Source organism: Balaenoptera acutorostrata, chromosome 7 (assembly GCF_949987535.1).
Source record: "Balaenoptera acutorostrata chromosome 7, mBalAcu1.1, whole genome shotgun sequence".
Taxonomy (NCBI): domain Eukaryota; kingdom Metazoa; phylum Chordata; class Mammalia; order Artiodactyla; family Balaenopteridae; genus Balaenoptera; species Balaenoptera acutorostrata.
Genome location: NC_080070.1, coordinates 73,814,543 through 73,836,627, shown reverse-complemented (window position 1 = coordinate 73,836,627; position 22,085 = coordinate 73,814,543). Strand labels below are relative to the sequence as shown.

At 36.6% G+C, this 22,085-nt stretch overlaps 1 protein-coding gene across 1 annotated transcript in view; it reads right to left on the bottom strand.

Moving 5' to 3' along the window:
* Positions 1 to 924: 924 nt before the first annotated feature.
* Positions 925 to 22,085, bottom strand: part of HDAC9 (histone deacetylase 9) — a 572,450-nt gene continuing 551,289 nt past the window's right edge. The window contains exon 26 of the mRNA XM_057549729.1: positions 925 to 7,005. Coding sequence (XP_057405712.1) covers positions 6,966 to 7,005 — 40 coding nt within the window. The 3' untranslated portion in view covers positions 925 to 6,965. The remainder of the gene's footprint in view (positions 7,006 to 22,085) is intronic.

The following is a 22,085-nucleotide window of genomic DNA, read 5'->3' as shown; positions in this document are numbered from 1 at the left end:
TGTATTCCAAAGACATCTTAGAGTTCTTGGCTAGATTAAAGAAAGATGTTGAAATAGGGAGGAAAAAAAAACTGTTTTGTAACTTGTACTTAGTGTACAAACCTAGCTGCAATTACCAGATCCATTTAAAATGATAATTTAATAAAATCATAAGGTTAGCAGAGAATGAGCACACAGTCTATTCTGAAGGTTAGTCATAGTTTTAAAAAGAATGCTTTTAGTATGCCATCTTTGACATGCCATGTTTGCCATTTGCAGAGAGGACAGACTGTAGAGCTAAATAGACACAGATAGGGATTTAATCCTCTTACTATCTGTAACAATGGGCAAGTAAAGGAGTTAGCCTCTTCCTTGCTCCATGCTGTCATCTGTAAATGGGAATAATAATACATGATGTAGAAGTCATGTGATGGATGATATAATTTTGGTACAGTGCTCAGTAGAGTAACAGGCACATAGTTGGTGCTTAATCAGTGTTAGGTCTTATTATTTATCCTGACCAGAAGCTTACATTCAAAAAGCAACTTGCTTTTTTTTGGCCACAACATGCGGCACGCAGAACTTTCGTGACCAGGGATCGAACCTGCACCCCCTGCAGTGTAAGTGCAGAGTCTTAACCACTGGACCACCAGGAAGTCCAAAAAGCAACTCTGTTTTAATTTACTTTTTCTTCTTTTGTGAATTCTCACATCACCATAAAGGGAGTTTACTTGCAAGTAACCTTTTAATTTTTTGAAAGTGGAACAGTGTCACAGTAATTTATAATTAGTAATATTTATTCAACAAATTTTGTCAAATAACTAGTATTCAGAGTCTAATGGTAGGCACCAAAGAGGCAGAAAAATAAGAACACTTTTATTTCAAATAGCTTTTATTCACACTAGGACTAGAGGAAAGTCTAATTCAGTAGAAAACACGAGACAAAAGGAGATCTTTCACACTCTTAAGGAGAATCATGACATTAACAACATCAACAATAATTTGGAACACGCCATTGAATTTTCCATTCAATATTTTCAAATACATAAAAAGGAATCAGATAGAAGGTGAACAGTCCGTGAGCATGTTCAACAATGGTATTGTTATTAGGTATTAATCCTTTATTAGATAATTATCTTTCACATCTGGGAAAACATCACTGGCAGCACAATTTTAAGAAAAGAAGTTTGGCAACACGTATTTTTCTCAGCAGCTCTGGATGAAAGATTTTGGTAAATGCTAGCCAAAAAAATTAAGGGCAAAACCACTGGTGCACAGAGGACAACAAACTGATCTTATTACAGAAACAGATATCAGACCACAATATAAAAAACATTTTAATTTTATACTAAGCCAGAAACTCCAGATTATTGGCATACACATCAACAAGCCTGGTCTAGAGTGTTTAATCACAAGAGTGATAAATATTGGTTTTCTGCCTGCTCTGCCCACCTTACTTAAAAATATCAGTATATTTGCTTTCAAATGACACAAACTGCCAAGGCTATAATCTACAAAATGATCACTCACTTTTAACAACATGCCTGTTATACCCAATCACCACTGAAAGGACAGTTTCATAGAACCCAGCTCTGCTTACCCAGAAAGAGTTTAAGAATCTTACAATTTAGAAAGAGCATATGCAGATTTTTTATCTAAAAGCAATCTTTGCATACGTAAGGAGGTGCCATTCCTCCTCAGATTTTAGAATTCTTAATTCTTATGTTTTAAAAAATTGTTCCATTTCTACTCAGTTTTAAGTTAGTAAAAGCAATAGCCAGATATTGTTGCAAGATCTCTATCAAATGTCATAAAATGCCAACTCCAAGAAAAGGCACCACAATGAAGCCTAAAGGGCATGGCCACAATGTCCCACAACACATTTGACCCTCCTTGTTTTATTTGATGTTGCAACATTTGGCTCTAATGTACCTAAGGCCCAAACAGAAAAATAAAAGCACTTCAATTTTCTTTGAATAGTCTGGAAATATCTTGCTTCCAAATTATATTGATTTAAAAATTTCTCTTTTGTCATTTTTTTCTTATGGTTGGAATTTATGCTTGTGGGTTAGACTCATAAAACATCATCCAGAGGGCAAGAAAAGTCTGTATACAATCTTCTATGTGATAACTAGCACAAGACAATTAGGTAGTACCAAGAACGGTGGAAAACTATATTTGAGACAAAAAAAAAAAAAAATTCTGTATTAATGAAACAAATGCCAGGTCCAAGACTGTAGACCAAAACACATTAACCTGATTTATCTTTTAAGATAAGAATAGCAAAAAGTCAAGTGGTTCTTGAAAGAAAGAGATAAAAAAGAAGATAAAAGGTATCTACTACAGTGTTTATATGAAATGGCACAAAGAAAGCATACCTAGTGATGTCTCAAAATAAGTTGCCAAGGTTGCTTCAACTTAGGAAACATAAAGTAGAGATTTAAGAAAGTATTCTGATAGTTTAGATATGGCAATTTTGCATTGGCAGTTGGATAAGGGAAGGAGAGAGGGGTGGAAAGGAAATTATTGGTTAGAAAGATTGGCACTGTACGGTGAATTCACCACATATTTACTAAGTGTTCCAGTTTGAGAATTAAGATGCTTTGAGAAATTGTTTCAACCCTGTTACAACCCTATTACCCTATCATTGAGGTCAAGTCGAAGCAGCCCCAGATCAAGAGTCTAAGGTTCAACTGTCTGACCCAACTATTTGCAGGATATTAATAACTGACTCAGGTGTTGCATAAACTATTACATAAAACCTGCCAGGTGTATCATAGAAAAAACAACAGACTGCAGTTGATTTGGAGAAATCAAGTTCTACAGCCCTGTGTGAGTATACCATGTTCATCTAAAAAATTTATACTCTGGTCACATGACAATCATGCCGTGCTTCATGAAGCACTGATGGAGTAAAAGCAAGTTGGTAGGAGGCAAGGGCTATGATTTTCAATGTAAATATGACCAGGAAAGAAGCCACACATAGGCACTTACATATTTTAGTGAGGGTGTTGATGAAGATGATGTAATACTTACGATACTTCATTCAAAAGGCAGTGAATAGTACAAAATACTGCTGGAGACCAAAATATACTTGTGTCCTTTGTGAACACAAGACATATTTGATGATGATCATGACCATACTGATGATCAGTTTTGAAGACAACAATAAAATGCCTTCATTTCTTAGCATACATCATCTGGTTTTCATTTCTTTTGGAGGTGAAAATGCCCTCTTTATGGAATGGTTGAACAGGTGTGTTGTTTCCTACATCTTTTCGTTTTTTTCCTTCTCTTTTCTCAGTAAGTCAAGTGATTTCATTCCTGAAGCAGGAAAAGAATGTTAAGATAGATGCTGCTAGAAGTGACAATGTCAAACTCTTGACAGAGTGATTATTTCAAGCTCAGAATGAATCACTTTTAAGACAGAAACCTTTGGCTTGTTTGTTTTTGTGGTTATTAGGCATTTAATACTTCCACTGAGACAAACTGAGAGTAAACTTTCCAAAGATAAACAGTAAAAAAATATTTAAATAAATTCTTAAACATAAATGCTAGGATAAAAAATAAGTATAAAAGTGCTGATTGGAGAGAAATTTTCTCCCAGGAGAACTTCCACTGATCATTTTATTTTACTTCCATATGGAATCTGTAAAGAAACCTAGTAAATCCACAAAGCTTTGAGAATGACCTTTGGAAATAGGACAGTACTGAATTGTTGGGCAAGACCAGCCCCGTAGTTTCTGAAATGTTCCTGTGAGGTGATGTCCTGCTTTCAAATCTACCATGTTGCCAGTGAGAGGTGTGGGACAGTTTTGCAAAGGGTTATAGTCAAAACTGAAGGCAAGATTTCAGTTCCTACAGTTGATAATGGAAATGCGACTTACAGTAGTTTTTCGTAAGTATCTCTTTTCTCCAAAAGCTGCCTTCTATCTCCACTATTGATGTTGTAAATTTGCTAAAATATTTAAAAATATTTCATCTCAAAATGTTCTCATTTACTAAGCAATGATTAAATAGCCTCTATTACCATTTGAGGTCCATTTTACTTATTATTTAATAAAACTGTCCGGTTTTCAATTTAATATACAACCCCAGATTGTACTATATAATTGAGAATATTTTCTTACGTTTTCTTTTTGGACTTATTATCAAATCTTATTAAAGTCCTGGCATTGTTTAGTAATAGATTTCTCAAAAACCTTTATTTTTATTCCTCATATATGAGTTATTGTGAGGTTGTGAGAAAGCCTATGTGATTATCCTTCAAAGCATGGATCAGAAAGAGATATATTATTGGTAATGCTTAGAGAGGAGTTTTTCTAACAGACTCTTACTGGGAACTATTGTGAGCAATAAAAATTAAATGTATAAGTGAAGAAAACTATACCAAGTGAAACTACCCTTTTAAAAAGTACTGTTCTATTTCAAAAGAAGTGTTGATATTCTCCAAAAGCCTCCATTCTGTCCCTGAGGGCTACATTACATCTTGTAACGATATAATCAAAAAGCGCTGGCATTCTGTTCTTACAACTACATTCAGCTGTGATTAATCCTCTCCATAGTTTATCTGCCTCTCTATGTATCCTAAAGACTCTAACTGCAACCAATTGGGTACCATATCACTTGGAAGGATGTGTGATTAACTCATTAATGTGTCATATTTTAAATCTAAATAACCTTGGAGATGGCCTACTGATTTGGCTTTATCAGATTGATGGCTATGCCTAAATATGTGGTAAAATGACTGCAGGAAACGTCAGTAAATTAGTATGTTTGCATTATACTGTTTCATTTTCTTATTCAAAATCTAAAAACTATCTGCGAGGACTGAGAGGAATAATAGAGATTTGTAATCATGAAGTTGATTTTAAAAAGTCACAATTATGTTTCCACTTACCGTATGTTATAGCTTTCCTTTTTAAAGGGTGGGGGTTGTCTTCTTTTTTTAAGCCTTTGGTTTCTTTAAGTAAAATCTCCTCAAGTAATTACAGCAAAAACAGCAAGAGCTAGCAAATATGATTGGCATGAATTTCTCTAAAAATGTCATGGAAAAAATTCATTACTATTGTGAATCTAGATTGACCTTACCCTTATGCAATGAAAGTAATTTTTAACTAATACTGAGTTACATTGCATTTCAGATTTCCTATTTCAAAGGGTGTCTCAAATTTCTAAGATGTTAAACCAAGTATTGAGCCATTTTTGTATATGTAATAAAAGTCTTTAAAATTAAAATGGTAATCCTAAAAAAACCAAATGCATGAAAAATATGGTCTGACTGTATAACAAAAGGGAGTTATATAATTCTACTTGAGTGAAATCTTTCATCTTTGATTTACAGGTTGGAGTCCTCTTTAACTAAAACCATATTGTCCCATATCTTTCATATCATGGCCTTCCCTAAAACCTTGTTTTAATTAAGGTTTCTTTCAGATTTTTGAATAAAAGCATGACAATCTTCACTTATGGCTTTAATATATCCTTTGAGTTAGGAAAATATATAAAAAGAAACATCAACTCTTTTGAAAGCATTGTCAGATATTAAATACTGCGAGGTATTCTACATCAATGTCTTTAGGTGTCTGAGTTATACATTGAAATAGAATTTTGGGAGGTAGGGGGATAACCTACTTATATTTAGTAAGTTGCTTTTAATCTCAGAAATAAATGTCCTATATTTTTAGCCTTTGACACTAAGGCAACATGTGTAAAGGTTAAGTTCGTGTTGTTTTTTTCACATGAAGGCACAACTTCAAGGTTAACTCAATTCAAGGTGACTTCAAATAAGCAATGCCTTCCTTAACACATTTCAAAGATCTAGAAAATTCGGTAACACTGCTTAAGCCCTCAATGGTTTTACAGCTAAAAGAACGCATCAGACCAAGCAGCTGTGTTAACCTGGGAAGGAAGAAAATAAACTGAGTCCTCAAAGCTCCTGAGTAATTGGGGAGATTATGGGTAATCCTCGTCTTCTTTTATAGGAAGGAAGGATGAAAGGCAAGAAGAAAGAAAGTGATGGGAAGCAGAAAAATAAAAGTGAGAGAATAAATTCTTGATAGATTTGGAACAAATTAAGATGGCCTTTGAAAAGTTACGCACTTTTCAAAGACACTGAAAATCCTCCGTGGAACATATGCTCAGAGCTACTGTCACCAGAGCAAGGGGTGTATGAGGGAGGAAGGAGACTTCATCCTAAATCAACTGCGAATCTCCTGTGTGTGAGAACACAGAGAGGGATGTTAGGGAAACAGGGTAATTTTTCTCAAAAAATGTGATATAAAATATTGCACCATTACATAAAATGTGTGAGGTTGCTTTGGCATTGGACTTTGAGATACAGTGTGGTTTATTCCACTGAAAAAAGCCTCATCCTGGTTCCTCCATCTTGGACTCTTCCTAGCAAGAGTTGAACCATATGTTAAAACAAAGGCCAAAAACAAACAAAACAAAACAAAAAAAACCCCGTGATCTGTCGGGAATTGCTATCCCTTCATAGCTGAAAGCAAATCCTGTAAACAATTTAAGACTGTTTGACGAAAAAGTTCCCAATAAAAAACTGATCAGAATGTCAGGAATGAGATTTCTCAGGTTTTGCCCAAAATTTCGCTGGCTGTCATACCATCTGTAATTAACAGTACCTAACGCTGTACTGGATGTTTCTAGTTCATACTCTGGGCCTGGGAGTGGGTCACCCAGCATATTAAAAGCACTCTGGAAGCAGTTTCTTCCAATGGTGGTTTACTGTAACTTTAGAATCATAGCGGTTACTTTTAAGGAATCTTTAATGCCCTTTCAAGTCCATCCAAAGAACAAGTGAAGCTGCTGTTCAGAATTTTGTGCCCAGTGTTTATGTTCCATGGAATCTGTGCCACCCAGGCAGCAGACAAGACATGTCTGAGGGTGCTGGGGTGGCGGGGGGATAGGCAATGATGTCACACACAGGAAATATCGGGGGTGGGGAAGGCTGGGGAGGACTTGGCGCTTCACAAGGCTGGCTCCTCTTCCATAGGCTCACCAGCAGTTCTGTAAAAATAAACAGGCAATCAGAATACAGCATACGAGTACACAATGACATTGTAGATTTTCATGCATAATCAAAGCTGATTTTTCAGCTCTCTCTGATGTTTATTTGTGTTATTCAGTTATCCATAAATAGAGTTTCTTTCCTAGGAAGTATAAACAAATGTCAAGTGGAAAAACATTTTCGATCCAAGCAATCATTGGAAATGTTCCTGTTTATATTAAAACATGTCAGAATATTTTATAACTCTAGATTCCAAAATGTACATGTTTTGTGTCTAGTACGGTCCAATAATTTATTGAAAAAATTAACTATGATACTTTATTTTAGGAGCAATTACAGTGATTTCCTATGGAACCAGCTTGCTAACGAGAGCAAGGGACCCAGCTAGCTTCTGGAGGAGACTCACCAGGGCTCTGGTTTTTTTGCTTCTGTTCTTTCATAACTGGATTGGCTGCCTGCCGGAGGCATTTCAAATCAAATTCTGAATCTGATTAGCAAATCACTGCTACAGACCCAACGTTTTTTTTACAAGAAACGCACTATGGCAGTGTGTAAATAGTTTTTATTCGGCGTCATCTGAGGGGTGTAATGCTCTGGCAAAACCAAAACTAATTGCTTGAAAATTTATACTTGAGATTTAGCCTTAATTTAGTAACACTCTGAGGGTGTTTTAAGGCAAACTTTTAGAATGATCTTTAATTTAGTCAAAAGGACAAATTGTAGCAGGGATCCAAATGCATGAGGTAGCTGGATTGCTGAGGGAAGAACGCTGGGGTTTGAGATACCGGGAGAACTGAGTATGAGTCTGGGCTCTGCGATTTGCTCATGTTGCAACTGCGCATGTTGTAACTATACTTCTGTGAAGCTGTGGTTTCCTGTTTAAAACCCGTGAGGTAAAAAGATGTTCCTTACAGAATTAGTGAAGGTTAAAAAAAAAAAAAATAAAGGAGATAAAACGGACTTCCAAACCATACACACTATGAGGCAGTAGTTATTTAACTCTGGATTTGTCCCCTCATCATCTAACATATGTATAAAACTGTGTTGAATGGTACACAGATACAGAGTTATGTCTATGCTACCGTAAGGAAACGCAATATTGGGAAGATAGTTCTCTCTGGGTGGTGGAATAATATAGGTAGGTGGTTTAAATTTTCTTTTTCATACTGTTTTTCTACTTGCCAGTATTCTATAATGAATTACTTTTCTATTAGAACAAATTGCTATATTTAGAACACTGTTGTTAATGAAGACAAGTGAACAATTTAGCCATGTTATTTTATAGATATATAAAGAAAAAACCAAGATTTCTATGTATCTACAAATAAGGTAGCTGCCATTTTAATTTAGCATTTTTATAATAAATTTAAAACACTGAAAGATTTTATCCATGGAATAGTAATAAAAAAGATTTTAATGCATCCTTTAAAGAATGAGAAATATTAGGTATTCATTATTTAACATTACTAAAAGGAGAGAGTTCCAAATGAGTCCATGTGGAATACTTAAAAAAAAAAAATTCTTAGGAAGTTATAGCCTGTCCAACAGTATACTGGATAAGGAGGTTGTGAGAAAGTGTTTAGAGCTGCTATATAAGATAAAAGCTATTTAAATGAGTCATACTCTATTGAAATCTTTCCAAACTAAAATTATCAGCATTCCCACAAGAAAATTTTTAAATTAAGGAAAACATTTAAGTAACTAAACTGATTTATAGGTAAACATGCAAACTTATTTACATTTGAGAATACGTGGATTATACAGGTATAGAATCCTCAAACTAGATACTCCAATGGAGACTGAGTTCTCCTATTTACTTTTTCCAAACTTTATTGAGATACAATCGGCATATAACATTGTATAAGTTTAAGGCAATGTGACGATTTGATACACGTATATATTGTGAAATGTTTACCACAATAATATATCCTTCACCTCCCATAATTACCATTTTTGTTGTTATGATGAGAACATTTAAGATTTACTCTCATAGCAAATTTTGAGTATACAATACAGTATTGTTAGCTGTAGTAATCATGCTGTATATCAGATCCCCAGAACTTATTCATCCTATAACTGGAAGCTTGTACCTTTTGACCAACATCGTTCCATCTCCTCTATCTCGCAGCCCCTGTTAACCATCAATCTACTGTTTCTATGAGTTCAACATTTTTTTTCCAGTTTTATTGATAAATAATTGACAAACCTCACTGTATCAGTTTAAGGTGTACAGCATGATAGTCTGACTTACACATATTGTGAAATGATGACCACAATAGGTCTAGTTAACATCCATCATCTCATAGAGAGAGTTCAATGTTTTTAGATTTCACATATAAGTGAGATCATATAGTATGTATCTTTCTCTATCTTAGCATAATGCTCTCAAGTTTCACCCACGTTGAACCTTCTTTTTTATGGCTGAATAATATTCTGTTGTATGTATGTACCACATTTTCTTTGTCGATTCATCTATCACTGGACACTTAGGTTGTTTCCTTGTCTTGGCTATTGTAAATAGTGCTGCAATGAACATGAGAGTGCAGATACCTCTTCAAGATAGTGATTTTGTTTCCTTTGGATATATACCCAGAAGTGGGATTACTGGATCACATGGTAGTTCTACTTTTACTTTCTTGAGGAACCTCCATACTGTTTTCCATAGCAGCTGCATCAATTTACATTCCCATCAACAGTGCAAATAGATCACTTTCTCCATATCCTCACTAATTTGTTATCTCTTGTCTTTTTGATGCAAGCTGTTTTAGCACATGTAAAGTGATATCTCGGTGTGGTTTTGCTTTGCATTTCCCTGATAATTAGTGATGTTGAGAACCTTCCCATGTACCTATTGGCTATTTGTATGTCTTCTTTAGAAAAATATCTATTCTGGTCCTTTTCGTATTTTAAAATTGAGTTAATTTATTTACTTATTTATTGCTATCGAATTGTATGAGCTCCATATATATTTTGGATATTAACCCCTTATCAGATATATGGTTTGCAAATATTTTCTTGTATTTCATAGGTTGCCCTTTCACTTTGTTGATTCTTTGGCTGTGCAAAAGTTTTTAGTTTGATGTCATTGCACTTGCTCATATTTTTTTATAAATTTATTTATTTATTATTATTATTTTTAATTTTTGGCCGCGTTGGGTCTTTGTTGCTGCACGTGGGCCTTCTCCAGTTGCGGTAAGCAGGGGCTACTTTTTTCTTTTGTTGCTTTTTCTTTTGTTGTCATATCCAAAAAATTAATTGTAAAGACCAAAGTCAAGGAGCTTTTTTTCTTTGTTTTCTTCTAAGAGTTTTATAGTTTCAAGTCTTACATTTAAGTTCTTAATACACTTCCAGTTAATTTTTGTGAGTGGTATGAGGTAGGGGTCCAGTTGCTTTCTTTTGTGTATGAATAAATGTCCAGTTCTCCCAACACCATTTATCAAAGAGATTATTGTTAGCCCATTGAGTATTCTTGACTCCCTTGTCAAATATTAGTTGACAGTATAGGTGAGGGTTTATTTCTGGGCTCTCAATTCTGTTCCATTGGTCTATGTGTCTGTTTTTATGCCAATGCCATACTCTTGATTACTACAGCTTTGTAATATTTGAACTTAGGATGTGTGAAGCCTCCAGCTTTGTTCTTGCTCAAGATTGCTATGGCTATTCAGGGTCTTTGGTAATCCCACTGAATTTTAGGATATTTTTTCTATTTCTGTGAAAAATGCCATTGGAATTCTGAGAGGGATTGCATTGAATCTATCAGTGACTTTGACTAGTGTGGATGTTTTAATAATATTAACTCTTCTGATACATGAACGTGGAATATCTTTCCATTTATTTGTGTCTTCTTCAATTTCTTTCATCAGATCTTACTGTTTTTGGTATACAGATCTTAGTTTTTATCCTGAAAGTTTACTGAATTCATTTATTATTACTAACAGTTTTTTTTTTTTTGGTGGAGTCTTTAGGATTTTTTACATAGAAGTACAGGATCATGTTAAGAAACCCTTGTCTTGTTTCTGATCTTAGAGGGAAATCTTTCAGTTTTTTACTGTTGAGTATGAATGATGTTAGCTGTGGGTTTGTCATATATGGCTTCTATTATGTTGAAGTATGTTCCTTCTATACCCAATTTGGTTGAGAGTTTTTATTATGAAAGAATGTTGAATTTTGTTGCTGCTTTTTATGCATCTATTGAAAAGACAATGATTTTTATCTTTTATTTCATTAACGTGGTGTATCACATTCATTGATTTGCATATGTTGAACCATCCTTGCTCCCAGGGATAAATCCCATTTGCTCATGGTGTATCATCCTTTTAATATGCTGTTGAAATTGGTTTACTAGTATTTTGCTGAGGATTATTGTATCTATGTTTATCAGGGATATTGGCCTATAGTTTTCTTTTCTTGCAGTATCCTTATCTAGCTTTGGTATCAGGGTAGTGGCTGCATAAAATGAGTTTAGGAGTGATAGATTCCCTAAATCAGTAAATCAGATATTCAGGTACAAATGACGAATCCCTGGTCAGGGAACTTAAGATCCCACATACCGCGGGACAACTAAGCCCACGCGCCGCAACTAGAGAGCCTGCGTGCCGCAAACTGCAGAGCCCAAGTGCTCTGGAACCCATGCGCCACAACTAGAGAGAAGCCCATGTGCTACAACTAGAGAAAAGCCCGTGCATCTCAACGAAGAGCCTGCACGCCACAACTAAGACCTGATGCAGCCAAAAAAAAAAAAAAAAACAACCAGATACAGATGACCAGAAAGGGGGATTGTCACCTACCCCAAGGCCACAGGCAGGTAACTAGAGTTCTGGGTCCCATGGTGAGTCTGGGAGGTGGGACCTTGTGAAAGGCAGCTGTGACAGGTAATGTCTGTTAGACACCAGTTTCTGGGCTGGCCCTGCTCCCTTCCCAGGTTTTGGGTGGGGAGGGAGAGCAGGCTTTCAATTTTTTGGATGAGTTTGAGAACTGGTGTTAATTCCTCTTTAAATGTTTGGAAGAATTCACCAGTGAAACCATCTGGGACTGGGCTTTTCTTTTTGGAGAGGTTTTGGTTTACTGATCCAATCTCCTTACTCAATATTGGTATGTTCAAATTTTCTATTTTTTTCATCATTTAGTCTTGGTAGATTGTATGCTTCTAGGAACTTACTCATTTCTTATAGGTTGTCCAATTTGTTGGCATATAATTGTTCATAGTAGTCTCTTGTGATGGTTTGTATTTGTGTGGTATCAGCTATAATGTCTCCTCTTTCATTTACAATTTTATTTATTTGAGTCCTCTCTCTTTTTTTCTTGGTAAGTCTATTTAAAGGTTTGTCAATTTTTAAAATCTTTTTAAAAAACCAACTGTTAGTTTTGTTGATCTTTTCTATTGCTTTTCTATTATCTATTTCATTTATTTCTGCTCTGATTTCTGTGATCCTAACTTTGCGGTTACTTTGTTGTTCATTTTCTAGTTCCTTAAGCTGTAAAGTTAGGTTGTTTATTTGAGGTTTTTTTTTTTTTTAATGTATGCATTTATTGCTATAAATTTGCCTCAGCACTGCTTTTGCTGCATCCCATAAGTTTTGTTATGCTGTGTGTCCATTTTTGTTTGTTTCAAGGTAAGTTTTGATTTTCTTTGATTTCATCTTTGATCCATTAGTTAAACAGGAATGTGTTGTTTAATTTCCACACATTTGTGAATTTTCCAGTTTTCCTTCTGTTACTGATTTCTAGTTTCACACCACTGTGGTCATAAAAGACACTTAGTATGATTTCAGTCTTTTAAAATTTGCTAAGACTTGTTCTGTGACCTAACATATGACCTATCCTAGAGAATGTTCTATGTGCACTTGAGAGGAACAGGTATTTTCCTGCTGTTGCATGGAATGCTCTGGATATGTCTGTTAGGTCCATTTGATATAAAGTATAGATCCAGTCCAATGTTTCCTTATTGATTTTCTGCCTGGGTAATCTATCCATTGTAGAAAGTGTGGTATTGAAGTTCCCTACTATTATTGTACTGTTGTCTATATTATTCCCTTCAGATCTGTTAGTATTTGCTTAATGTGTTTAGATACTCAGATGTTGGGTGTATATGTATTTAAAATTATTGTATCCTCTTAATGAATTGATCTCTTTATCACCATATAATGACCTTCTTTGTTTCTTGTTACAGTTTAGACTTAAAGTCTATTTTTTTTCCAAATATAAGTATAGCTACTCCTGCTCTATTTTGGTTTCTATTTGCGTGGAATATCCTTTTCCATACCTTCACTTTGGGCCATTTACATTTAAAATAATTATTAATAGTTAACAACTTACTATTGCCATTTTGTTAATTGTTTTCTTGCTGTTTTGTACTTTGTTCACTTCTTCCTCTCTTAATGTCTTCCTTTTAAATTGATGACTTTCCATAGTGGTATGCTTTATTTCCCTTCTCTTTATCTTTAGCTATCTACTATAGGTTCTTTTTTTTTTTTAAAATAAATTTATTTATTTATTTTTGGCTGCATTGGGTCTTCGTTGCTGCACGTGGGCTTTCTCCAGTTGCAGCAAGTGGGGGCTACTCTTTGTTGCGGTGCATGGGCTTCTCATCGCAGTGGCTTCTCTTGTTGCAGAGCACAGGCTCTAGGCTCACAGGCTTCAGTAGTTGTAGCACACGGGCTCAGTAGTTGTGGCTCGTGGGCTCTAGAGTGCAGGCTCAGTAGTTGTGGTGCACGGGCTTAGTTGCTCTGCAGCATGTGGGATCTTCCCGGACCAGGGCTTGAACCCATGTCCCTTGCACTGGCAGGTGGATTCTTAAGCACTGCACCACCAGGGAAGCCCTACCGTAGGTTTTTGCTTTGTGGTTACCCCAAGGCTTACTTGAAACATCTTATAGACATAACAGTCTAATTTTAAGCTGACAACAACTTAACTTTAATTGCATACAAAACTCTACCCTTTTACTCCTCCTGTCTATAGTTTTTTTCTTTTTTAACATCTTTATTGGAGTATAATTGCTTTACAATGGTGTGTTATAGTTTGTTTTTGATGTCATGATTTTTTTTTTATATTGTGTATCCATGAACAAATTACTGTAGCTATAGCTATTTAAAATACTTTTGTCCTTTGACCTTTATCCTAGAGTTAGGTGTTTAACACATCACCATATTATAGTATTAGAGTATTCTGAATCTGACTATATACTTACCTTTACCAGTGTGTTGTACATTTTCATATGTTTTCATGTTAGTAGTTATCGTACTTTCTTTGTAGCTTGAAGGACTCCTTTCAGCACTTCTTGTAAGGAAAGTCTTGTGGTGATGAACTACTTCAACTTTTTTTTTTGTTTGGTAAAGTCTTTTTATCTCACCTTAATTTCTAAAGGAAAACTTTGTCAGGTAAAGTAGTCCGGTTGGCAGTTTTTTTCTTTCAGCACTTTGAATATATCATCCTACTCTCTCCTGGCCTGCAAGGTTTCTGCTGAGAAATCCACTAATAGGCTTATGAAGGTTCACTTGTAAGAGAGAAAAATTTTCTCTTGTTGCTTTTAAAATTCTCTTTGTCTCTGACTTTTGAGTTTTATTATGAGTCTTGGAGAAGATCGTTTTGGATTGAAATTTGGGGCTGACCTATTAGCTTTATGAACTTGTATGTTCAAATCTCTCCTCAGGTTTGGGAAGTTCTCAGCCATTATTACTTTAAATAAGCTTTCTTTTCCTTTTTTCCTCTCTTCCCCTCCTGGGACTCTAATGATTCATAGGTTGTTTGTCTTAATGGTGTCTCATAAGTCCCACAGGCTTTCTATATCCCCTTTCTTGTTTTTTATTTTTTTTCATTTTGCTCCTCTGACTGGATAATTTCAAATCATCTCTTTTCAAGTTCATTGACTCTTCTGCTTGGTTCAGTCTGATGTTTAACTCTCTTGAATTCTTTAATTTAGTTATTGTATTCTACAGATACAAACTTTCTGTTTTGGTACTTGTTTACGTTTTCTATATCTTTCTTGAACTTCTCATTTTGTTCTAGTATTATTTTCCTGATTTTTGTTAAATTGTTTATCGGTGTTCTCTTGTAATTCAACTCTCTGAGCATCTTTAGAAAAATTATTTCTAATCCTTTTTCAGGCAATTCATGTATCTCCATTTCTTTGGGGTCAGTTAGTAGAAGTTTACTGTGATCCTTTGGTGGTGTTATGTTTCCCTGCCTCTTCGTGATCCCTGTGGCTCTGGGGCAGGGAGGCATGATATCTTGTTGGCTCAGGCCTTTCAGGTCCACAACAATGACAGTTATGTGGCCCTTGGTGAGTACTATGGTGTGTGTGGGGGTCCTGGACTGACGGTTTTGGGGGTCTTCAGCATCTTCTTCAGATACAGCAGCTAGGGACCAGGGCAGGTGCTGTAGTGGCTGGAACCAGTGGTTCACACACTTGACTGCAGGGCCAGCTTCAGGTGTCTGTGTAGTGCCAAGGGCCAGTTTCAGACACACATGTAGTGGCAAGGGCCAGGGCCAACCGCAGGTACAGTATCAGCTGTGGGGGCACTGGCTCTGGGCATGCACTCCTGTGATTGCAGGGTCTTTCCATGGGGCCATGATAATGGAGTCTGGTGTTGGAACTCAGGCTGGCAGGGTGCAAGCACATAGCTGGGGGAGCTAACTGACACTGAGCCCAGCAGCGCAGGCCAGTGACAGGAGTCAGGGCCAGATGTGGGCCCATAGCAGTTTTGGAGGCCTTGGCTGTAGGGGTGCACTGCCATGGAGGAAGGGTCTCACCACAGGTGTGAGCCTGGTAGTAGAGGTTTGTGATGTGAGTTGGGCCAAGGTGGGGGGGGGTGCAGATACACAGCTGGAGGAGCTAGCTGAAGTTGTGGTTCAGGCCGGTAACGGGAGACAGGACTGAATCCTGGCCCACAGGCATTTGTGGGGGCCTTGGCTGTCAGCATGGACTTCCGTGATTGCAGCTCTTGCCACAGGCGGGCACAGAGCAGTGGAGGCTGGTGATGGGAGTCAGGCTGGCAGCGTGGAGGTGCAGAGCAGGGTTTCGGTGGGCGTCTTGCACTTGTGCAGCCACAGAGGCTGGGGCTGATCACCAGTATGGGTCCAAAGCTGTGTGTGTGTGGCAGGGAGGGGATGAGGAGGGACTCAGACAGTTGGTGACCATGAACGTGAAAACCAGTGAGGTACAAACCTCAAGGGTGAAATCTGCAGGGGGGTCAAAGGTGACTGTACTGGCCATTGGTTTCTTCAGTGGTGAAAGCTGCTGGGGTCCTTGAAGAGCAGGTCACTAGGAACTATGGTTGCTCCCATGCATGACTGATACTGGTAGCCCCCATGCCCTTCTTCCCTGTTCCTAGCCGTCTCTATACACCTCAGCTTTGCTGCTCTCTGGGTGAGGTGAATCTGAAGTGGGTCTTTTCCTGCAGTGTCCCAAAAGGCTGGGGAAGCTGGTTGTTTACCCCTGTTTTCCCTTTGCCAGTGAGGGGAACTCCTTCTACCTGGGGAGTTCCCTCTTGGTGCTGAGCAATGCCAACTTGGAGGATGGGATGACACAGGCAAAATGAAGCTGTTCTTCCTTTTTTTGTCCAGTTAGTCTCAGGTTTTTTGTTCCACTGTGTTGCTGGTGTTTCTAAGTGGACATCTGAGCTCTCCCAAGGCTGTTTCTGTTCATGGATAGCTGTGTAATTATTGATCTTTGTGTGGGGACAGAGGCTCAGTTCTCCTGTTCTACCATCTTGGTTATGATACTCCCTCCATCTGAATTTTCCTACTTCTAACCTAAAGCCACAGCAAGATGATCTTTCCCCCACATCCAGGACTCAATTGTGGCTGGAATTTCACAGACAGTGGTAAGTGTCTGTGCATTCTCCAGACATCCAGCCTAGGCTTTGAGGAGGTAAGCAAAGTGTCTTCAGCACAAACCATTCACTGCAAAAATGGACCTTCTTCTGTTGAAACATGGGGACTTTCAGGTACAATATAAAGCTTTCCATCAGATGCTTCTCTTCGCTTTCCTCCCCTCAAAGTCATTTCATATTAACCACTTTTTTGGAAGATAGTTAATTAACTGCTGCCACATTCTAATGAAACAAATTCACATAACCAGCCAAATCTCTCAGTGTCTTGCAACACAGAAGTTTTATTACTAGTATAGCAAGTTGGAAAATATCCTGGATTTCAAGGTAGATTTCACAAGGTAGAGGTATTTAGGTCCCAGCTCTGCCATTTTCTAAAATTTAACTTTGAGCAAGTCATCGTCCCTAGATTCTCAGTTTTCTCTTTAAAACTGAAATAATAATCCCCAACCTGCTCTCTGGGTGTTCTCATATCCATAGCTCTCAGTGGATGTAGTATTATCTTTACTTAATCCCTGTCCCTAGGTAACTGTTATATGTCTACATATTTTTTTAAGTTAATTTAAATAGTCATCTTCATGAAACATTTAGAAAGTGAACTGTTCAGGGATGACCCTTTAATGGCTGATTTTGGTGAAAGAGTGAGAAGCAGTACTCTGAAAATGTGGGGGGCTCCCCACTTCAATCATTTATAGACAGATACCAAGGTTATCTTGATTAACAAAAAAGTGGAAAGGGCTGGGTGAAGGGGAGAGATAATCTTCAATATTTGGATTTAATTCCTTTTGCAATTAGGTGAGGTAGAGACATAAGAAGGTCAGGAATAAGTGTAAAATAAAACATTCAAAGATAAATTTTAGTACAATAGTTCAGCTGATTGAAAGACACAAACTTCTACTATAGCAAGTAGAAGTGAACATAGATGGTCCTTTACTGATGAAGGGCAAAGATTTCATACATTAAGGGAAGGATCAGTTAGGTCCAGCAGTCATAGTAGTTTAGATAATTTGCAAAAATAAAAAGCAGAAAGAAAGAATTTGAGACAAAATACAGCATAAAATTAAATTCTTGTATTTTCCCTTAAAGGGGTATTTCCTATGATTTTTAAAGCAGTATTTGTTAATTTATATTAATAATGTTATTTTTAAAGACACATTTCCTCTTGGTTTATTGATTTAATTTAATCCCTATACCTTCCTCTTCCTTCTCCAAGGCAAGCAATCTAATTCCTGGTTTTTTTTTTTCAGCTAAAACATTTTATTTAGTATTCATAATTTATTTTCTAGTTTCATAGGTTCACAGATAGAGGGGAATTTTTTTTTGAAAAAATTTTTTTTTTATACAACAGGTTCTTATTAGTTATCCATTTTATACATATTAGTGTACATATGTCAATCCCAATCTCCCAATTCATCCCACCACCACCCCACCCCGCTGCCGCTTTCTCCCCTTGGTGTCCATACGTTCTCTACATCTGTGTCTCAATTTCTGCCCTGCAAACCGGTTCATCTGTACCATTTTTCTAGGTTACACATATATGCATTAATATACGATTTTTGTTTTTCACTTTCTTACTTACTTCACTTTGTATGACAGTCTCTAGATTCATCCACGCCTCTACAAATGACCCAATTTCGTTCCTTGAGTAATATTCCATTGTATATATGTACCACATCTTCTTTATCCATATTTATCCATTCATCTGTCAGTGGGCATTTAGGTTGCTTCCATGACCTGGCTATTGTAAATAGTGCTGCAATGAATATTGGGGTGCATGTGTCTTTTTGAATTATGGTTTTCTCTGGGTATATGCTCAGTAGTGGGATTGCTGGGTCGTATGGTAATTCTATTTTTAGTTTTTTAAGGAACTTCCATACTGTTCTCCATAGTGGCTGTATCAATTTACATTCCCACCAACAGTGCAAGAGGGTTCCCTTTTCTCCACACCCTCTCCAGCATTTTTTTGTAGATTTTCTGATGGTGCCCATTCTAATTGGTGTGAGGTGATACCTCATTGTAGTTTTGATTTGCATTTCTCTAATAATTAGTGATGTTGAGCAGCTTTTCATGTGCTTCTTGGCCATCTGTATGTCTTCTTTGGAGAAATGTCTATTTAGGTCTTCTGCCCATTTTTGGATTGGGTTGTTTGTTTTTTTAATATTGAGCTGCATGAGCTGTTTATATATTTTGGAGATTAATCCTTTGTCCATTGCTTCATTTGCAAATATCTTCTACCATTGTGAGGGTTGTCTTTTTGTCTTGTTTGTAGTTTGCTTTGCAAAAGCTTTGAAGTTTCATTAGGTCCCATTTGTTTATTTTTGTTTTTATTTCCATTTCTCTAGGAGGTGGATCAAAAAACATCTTGCTGGGATTTATGTCAAAGAGTGTTCTTCCTATGTTTTCCTCTAAGAGTTTTATAGTGTCCAGTCTTACATTTAGGTCTCTAATCTACTTTGAGCTTATTTTTGTGTATGGTGTTAGGGAGTGTTCTAATTGCATTCTTTTACATGTAGCTTTCCAGTTTTCCCAGCACCACTTATTGAAGAGGCTGTCTTTTCTCCACTGTATATCCTTGCCTCCTTTGTCATAGATTACTTGACCATAGGTGCATGGGTTTATCTCTGGGCTTTCTATCCTGTTCCATTGATCTATATTTCTGTTTTTGTGCCAGTACCATATTGTCTTGATTACTGTAGCTTTGTAGTATAGTCTGAAGTCAGGGAGTCTGACTCCTCCAGCTCCGTTTTTTTCCCTCAAGACTGCTTTGGCTATTCTGGGTCTTTTGTGTCTCCATACAAATTTTAAGATTTTTTGTTCTAGTTCTGTAAAAAATGCCATTGGTAATTTGATAGGGATTGCATTGAATCTGTAGATTGCTTTGGGTAATATAGTCATTTTCACAATATTGATTCTTCCAATCCAAGAACGTGGTATCTCTCTCCATCTGTTTGTATCATCTTTAATTTCTTTCATCAGTGTCTTATAGTTTTCTGCATACAGGTCTTTTGTCTCCCTAGGTAGGTTTATTCCTAGGTATTTTATGCTTTTTGTTGCAAAGGCAAATGGGAGTGTTTCCTTAATTTCTCTTTCAGATTTTTCATCATTAGTGTATAGGAATGCAAGAGATTTCTGTGCATTAATTTTGTAGCCTGCAACTTTACCAAATTCATTGATTAGCTCTAGTAGTTTTCTGGTGGCATCTTTAGGATTCTCTATGTATAGTATGTCATCTGCAAACAGTGACAGTTTTACTTTTTCTTTTCCAGTTTGTATTCCTTTTATTTCTTTTTCTTCTCTGACTGCCGTGGCTAGGACTTCCAAAACTATGTTGAATAATAGTGGTGAGAGTGGACATCCTTGTCTTGTTCCTGATCTTAGAGGAAATGCTTTCAGTTTTTCACCATTGGGAATGATATTTGCTGTGGGTTTGTTGTATATGGCCTTTATTATGTTGAGGTAGTTTCCCTCTATGCCCACTTTCTGGAGAGTTTTTACCGTAAGTGGGTGTTGAATTTTGTCAACAGCTTTTTCTGCATCTATTGAGATGATCATATGGTTTTTATTCTTCAGTTTGTTAGTATAGTGTATCACACTGATTGATTTGTGTATATTGAAGAATCCTTGCATCCATGGGATAAATCCCACTTGATCATGGTGTATGATCCTTTTAATGTGTTGTTGGATTCTGTTTGCTAGTATTTTGTTGAGGGTTTTTGCATCTATATTCATCAGTGATACTGGTCTGTATTTTTCGTTTTTTGTAGTATCTTTGTCTGGTTTTGGTATCAGGGTGATGGTGGCCTCATAGAATGAGTTTGGGAGTGTTCCTTCCTCTGCAATTTTTTGGAAGAGTTTGAGAAGGATGGGTGTTAGCTCTTCTGTAAATGTTTGATAGAATTCACCTGTGAGGCCATCTGGTCCTGGACTTTTGTTTGTTGGAAGATTTTTAATCACAGTTTCAATTTCATTACTTCTGATTGGTCTGTTCATATTTTCTGTTTCTTCCTGGTTCAGTCTTGGAAGGTTATACCTTTCTAAGAATGTGTCCATTTCTTCCAGGTTGTCCATTTTATTGGCATAGAGTTGCTTGTAGTAGTCTCTTAGGATGCTTTGTATTTCTGCAGTGTCTGTTGTAACTTCTCCGTTTTCATTTCTAATTTTATTGATTTGAGTCCTCACCCTCTTTTTCTTGATGAGTCTGGCTAATGGTTTATCAATTTTGTTTATCTTCTCAAAGAACCAGCTTTTAGTTTTATTGATGTTTGCCATTGTTTTCTTTGTTTCAATTTCATGTATTTCTGCTCTGATCTTTATGATTTCTTTCCTTCTGGTAACTTTGGGTTTTGTTTGTTCTTTCTTTAGTTCCTTTAGGTTTAAGGTTACATTGTTTATTGAGATTTTTCTTGTTTCTTGAGGTAGGCTTGTATTGCTATAAACTTCCCTCTTAGAACTGCTTTTGTTGCATCCCATAGGTTTTGGATCGTCGTGTTTTCATTGTTATTTGTCTCTAGGTATTTTTTGATGTTGTCTTTGAATTCTTCAGTGATCTCTTGGTTTTTTAGTAACGTATTGTTTAGCCTCCATATGTTGGTGTTTTTTACGGTTTTTTTCGTGTAACTGATTTCTAATCTCATAGCGTTGTGGTCAGAAAAGACGCTTGATATGATTTCAGTTTTCTTAAATTTACTGAGGCTTCATTTGTGACCCAAGATGTGATCTTTCCTGGAGAATGTTCTTTGTGCACTTGAGAAGAAAGTGTAATCTGCTGTTTTTGGATGGAATGTCCTATAAATATCAATTAAACCTATCTGGCCTATTGTGTCATTTAAAGCTTGTGTTTCCTTATAAATTTTCTGTTTGGATGATCTGTCCATTGGTGTAAGTGAGGTGTTAAAGTCCCCCACTGTTATTGTGTTACTGTCAATTTCCTCTTTTATAGCTGTTAGCAGTTGCCTTATGTATTTAGGTGCTCCTATGTTGGGTGCATATATATTTATAATTGTTATATTTTCTTCTTGGATTGATCCCTTGATCATTATGTAGTGTCCTTCCTTGTCTCTTGTAACATTCTTTACTTTAAAGTCTATTTTATCTGATATGAGTATTGCTACTCCAGCTTTCTTTTGATTTCCATTTGCATGGAATATCTTTTTCCATCCCCTCACTTTCAGTCTGAATGTGTCCCTAGGTCTGAAGTGGGTCTCTTGTGGACAGCATATATATGGGTCTTGCTTTTGTATCCATTCAGTGAG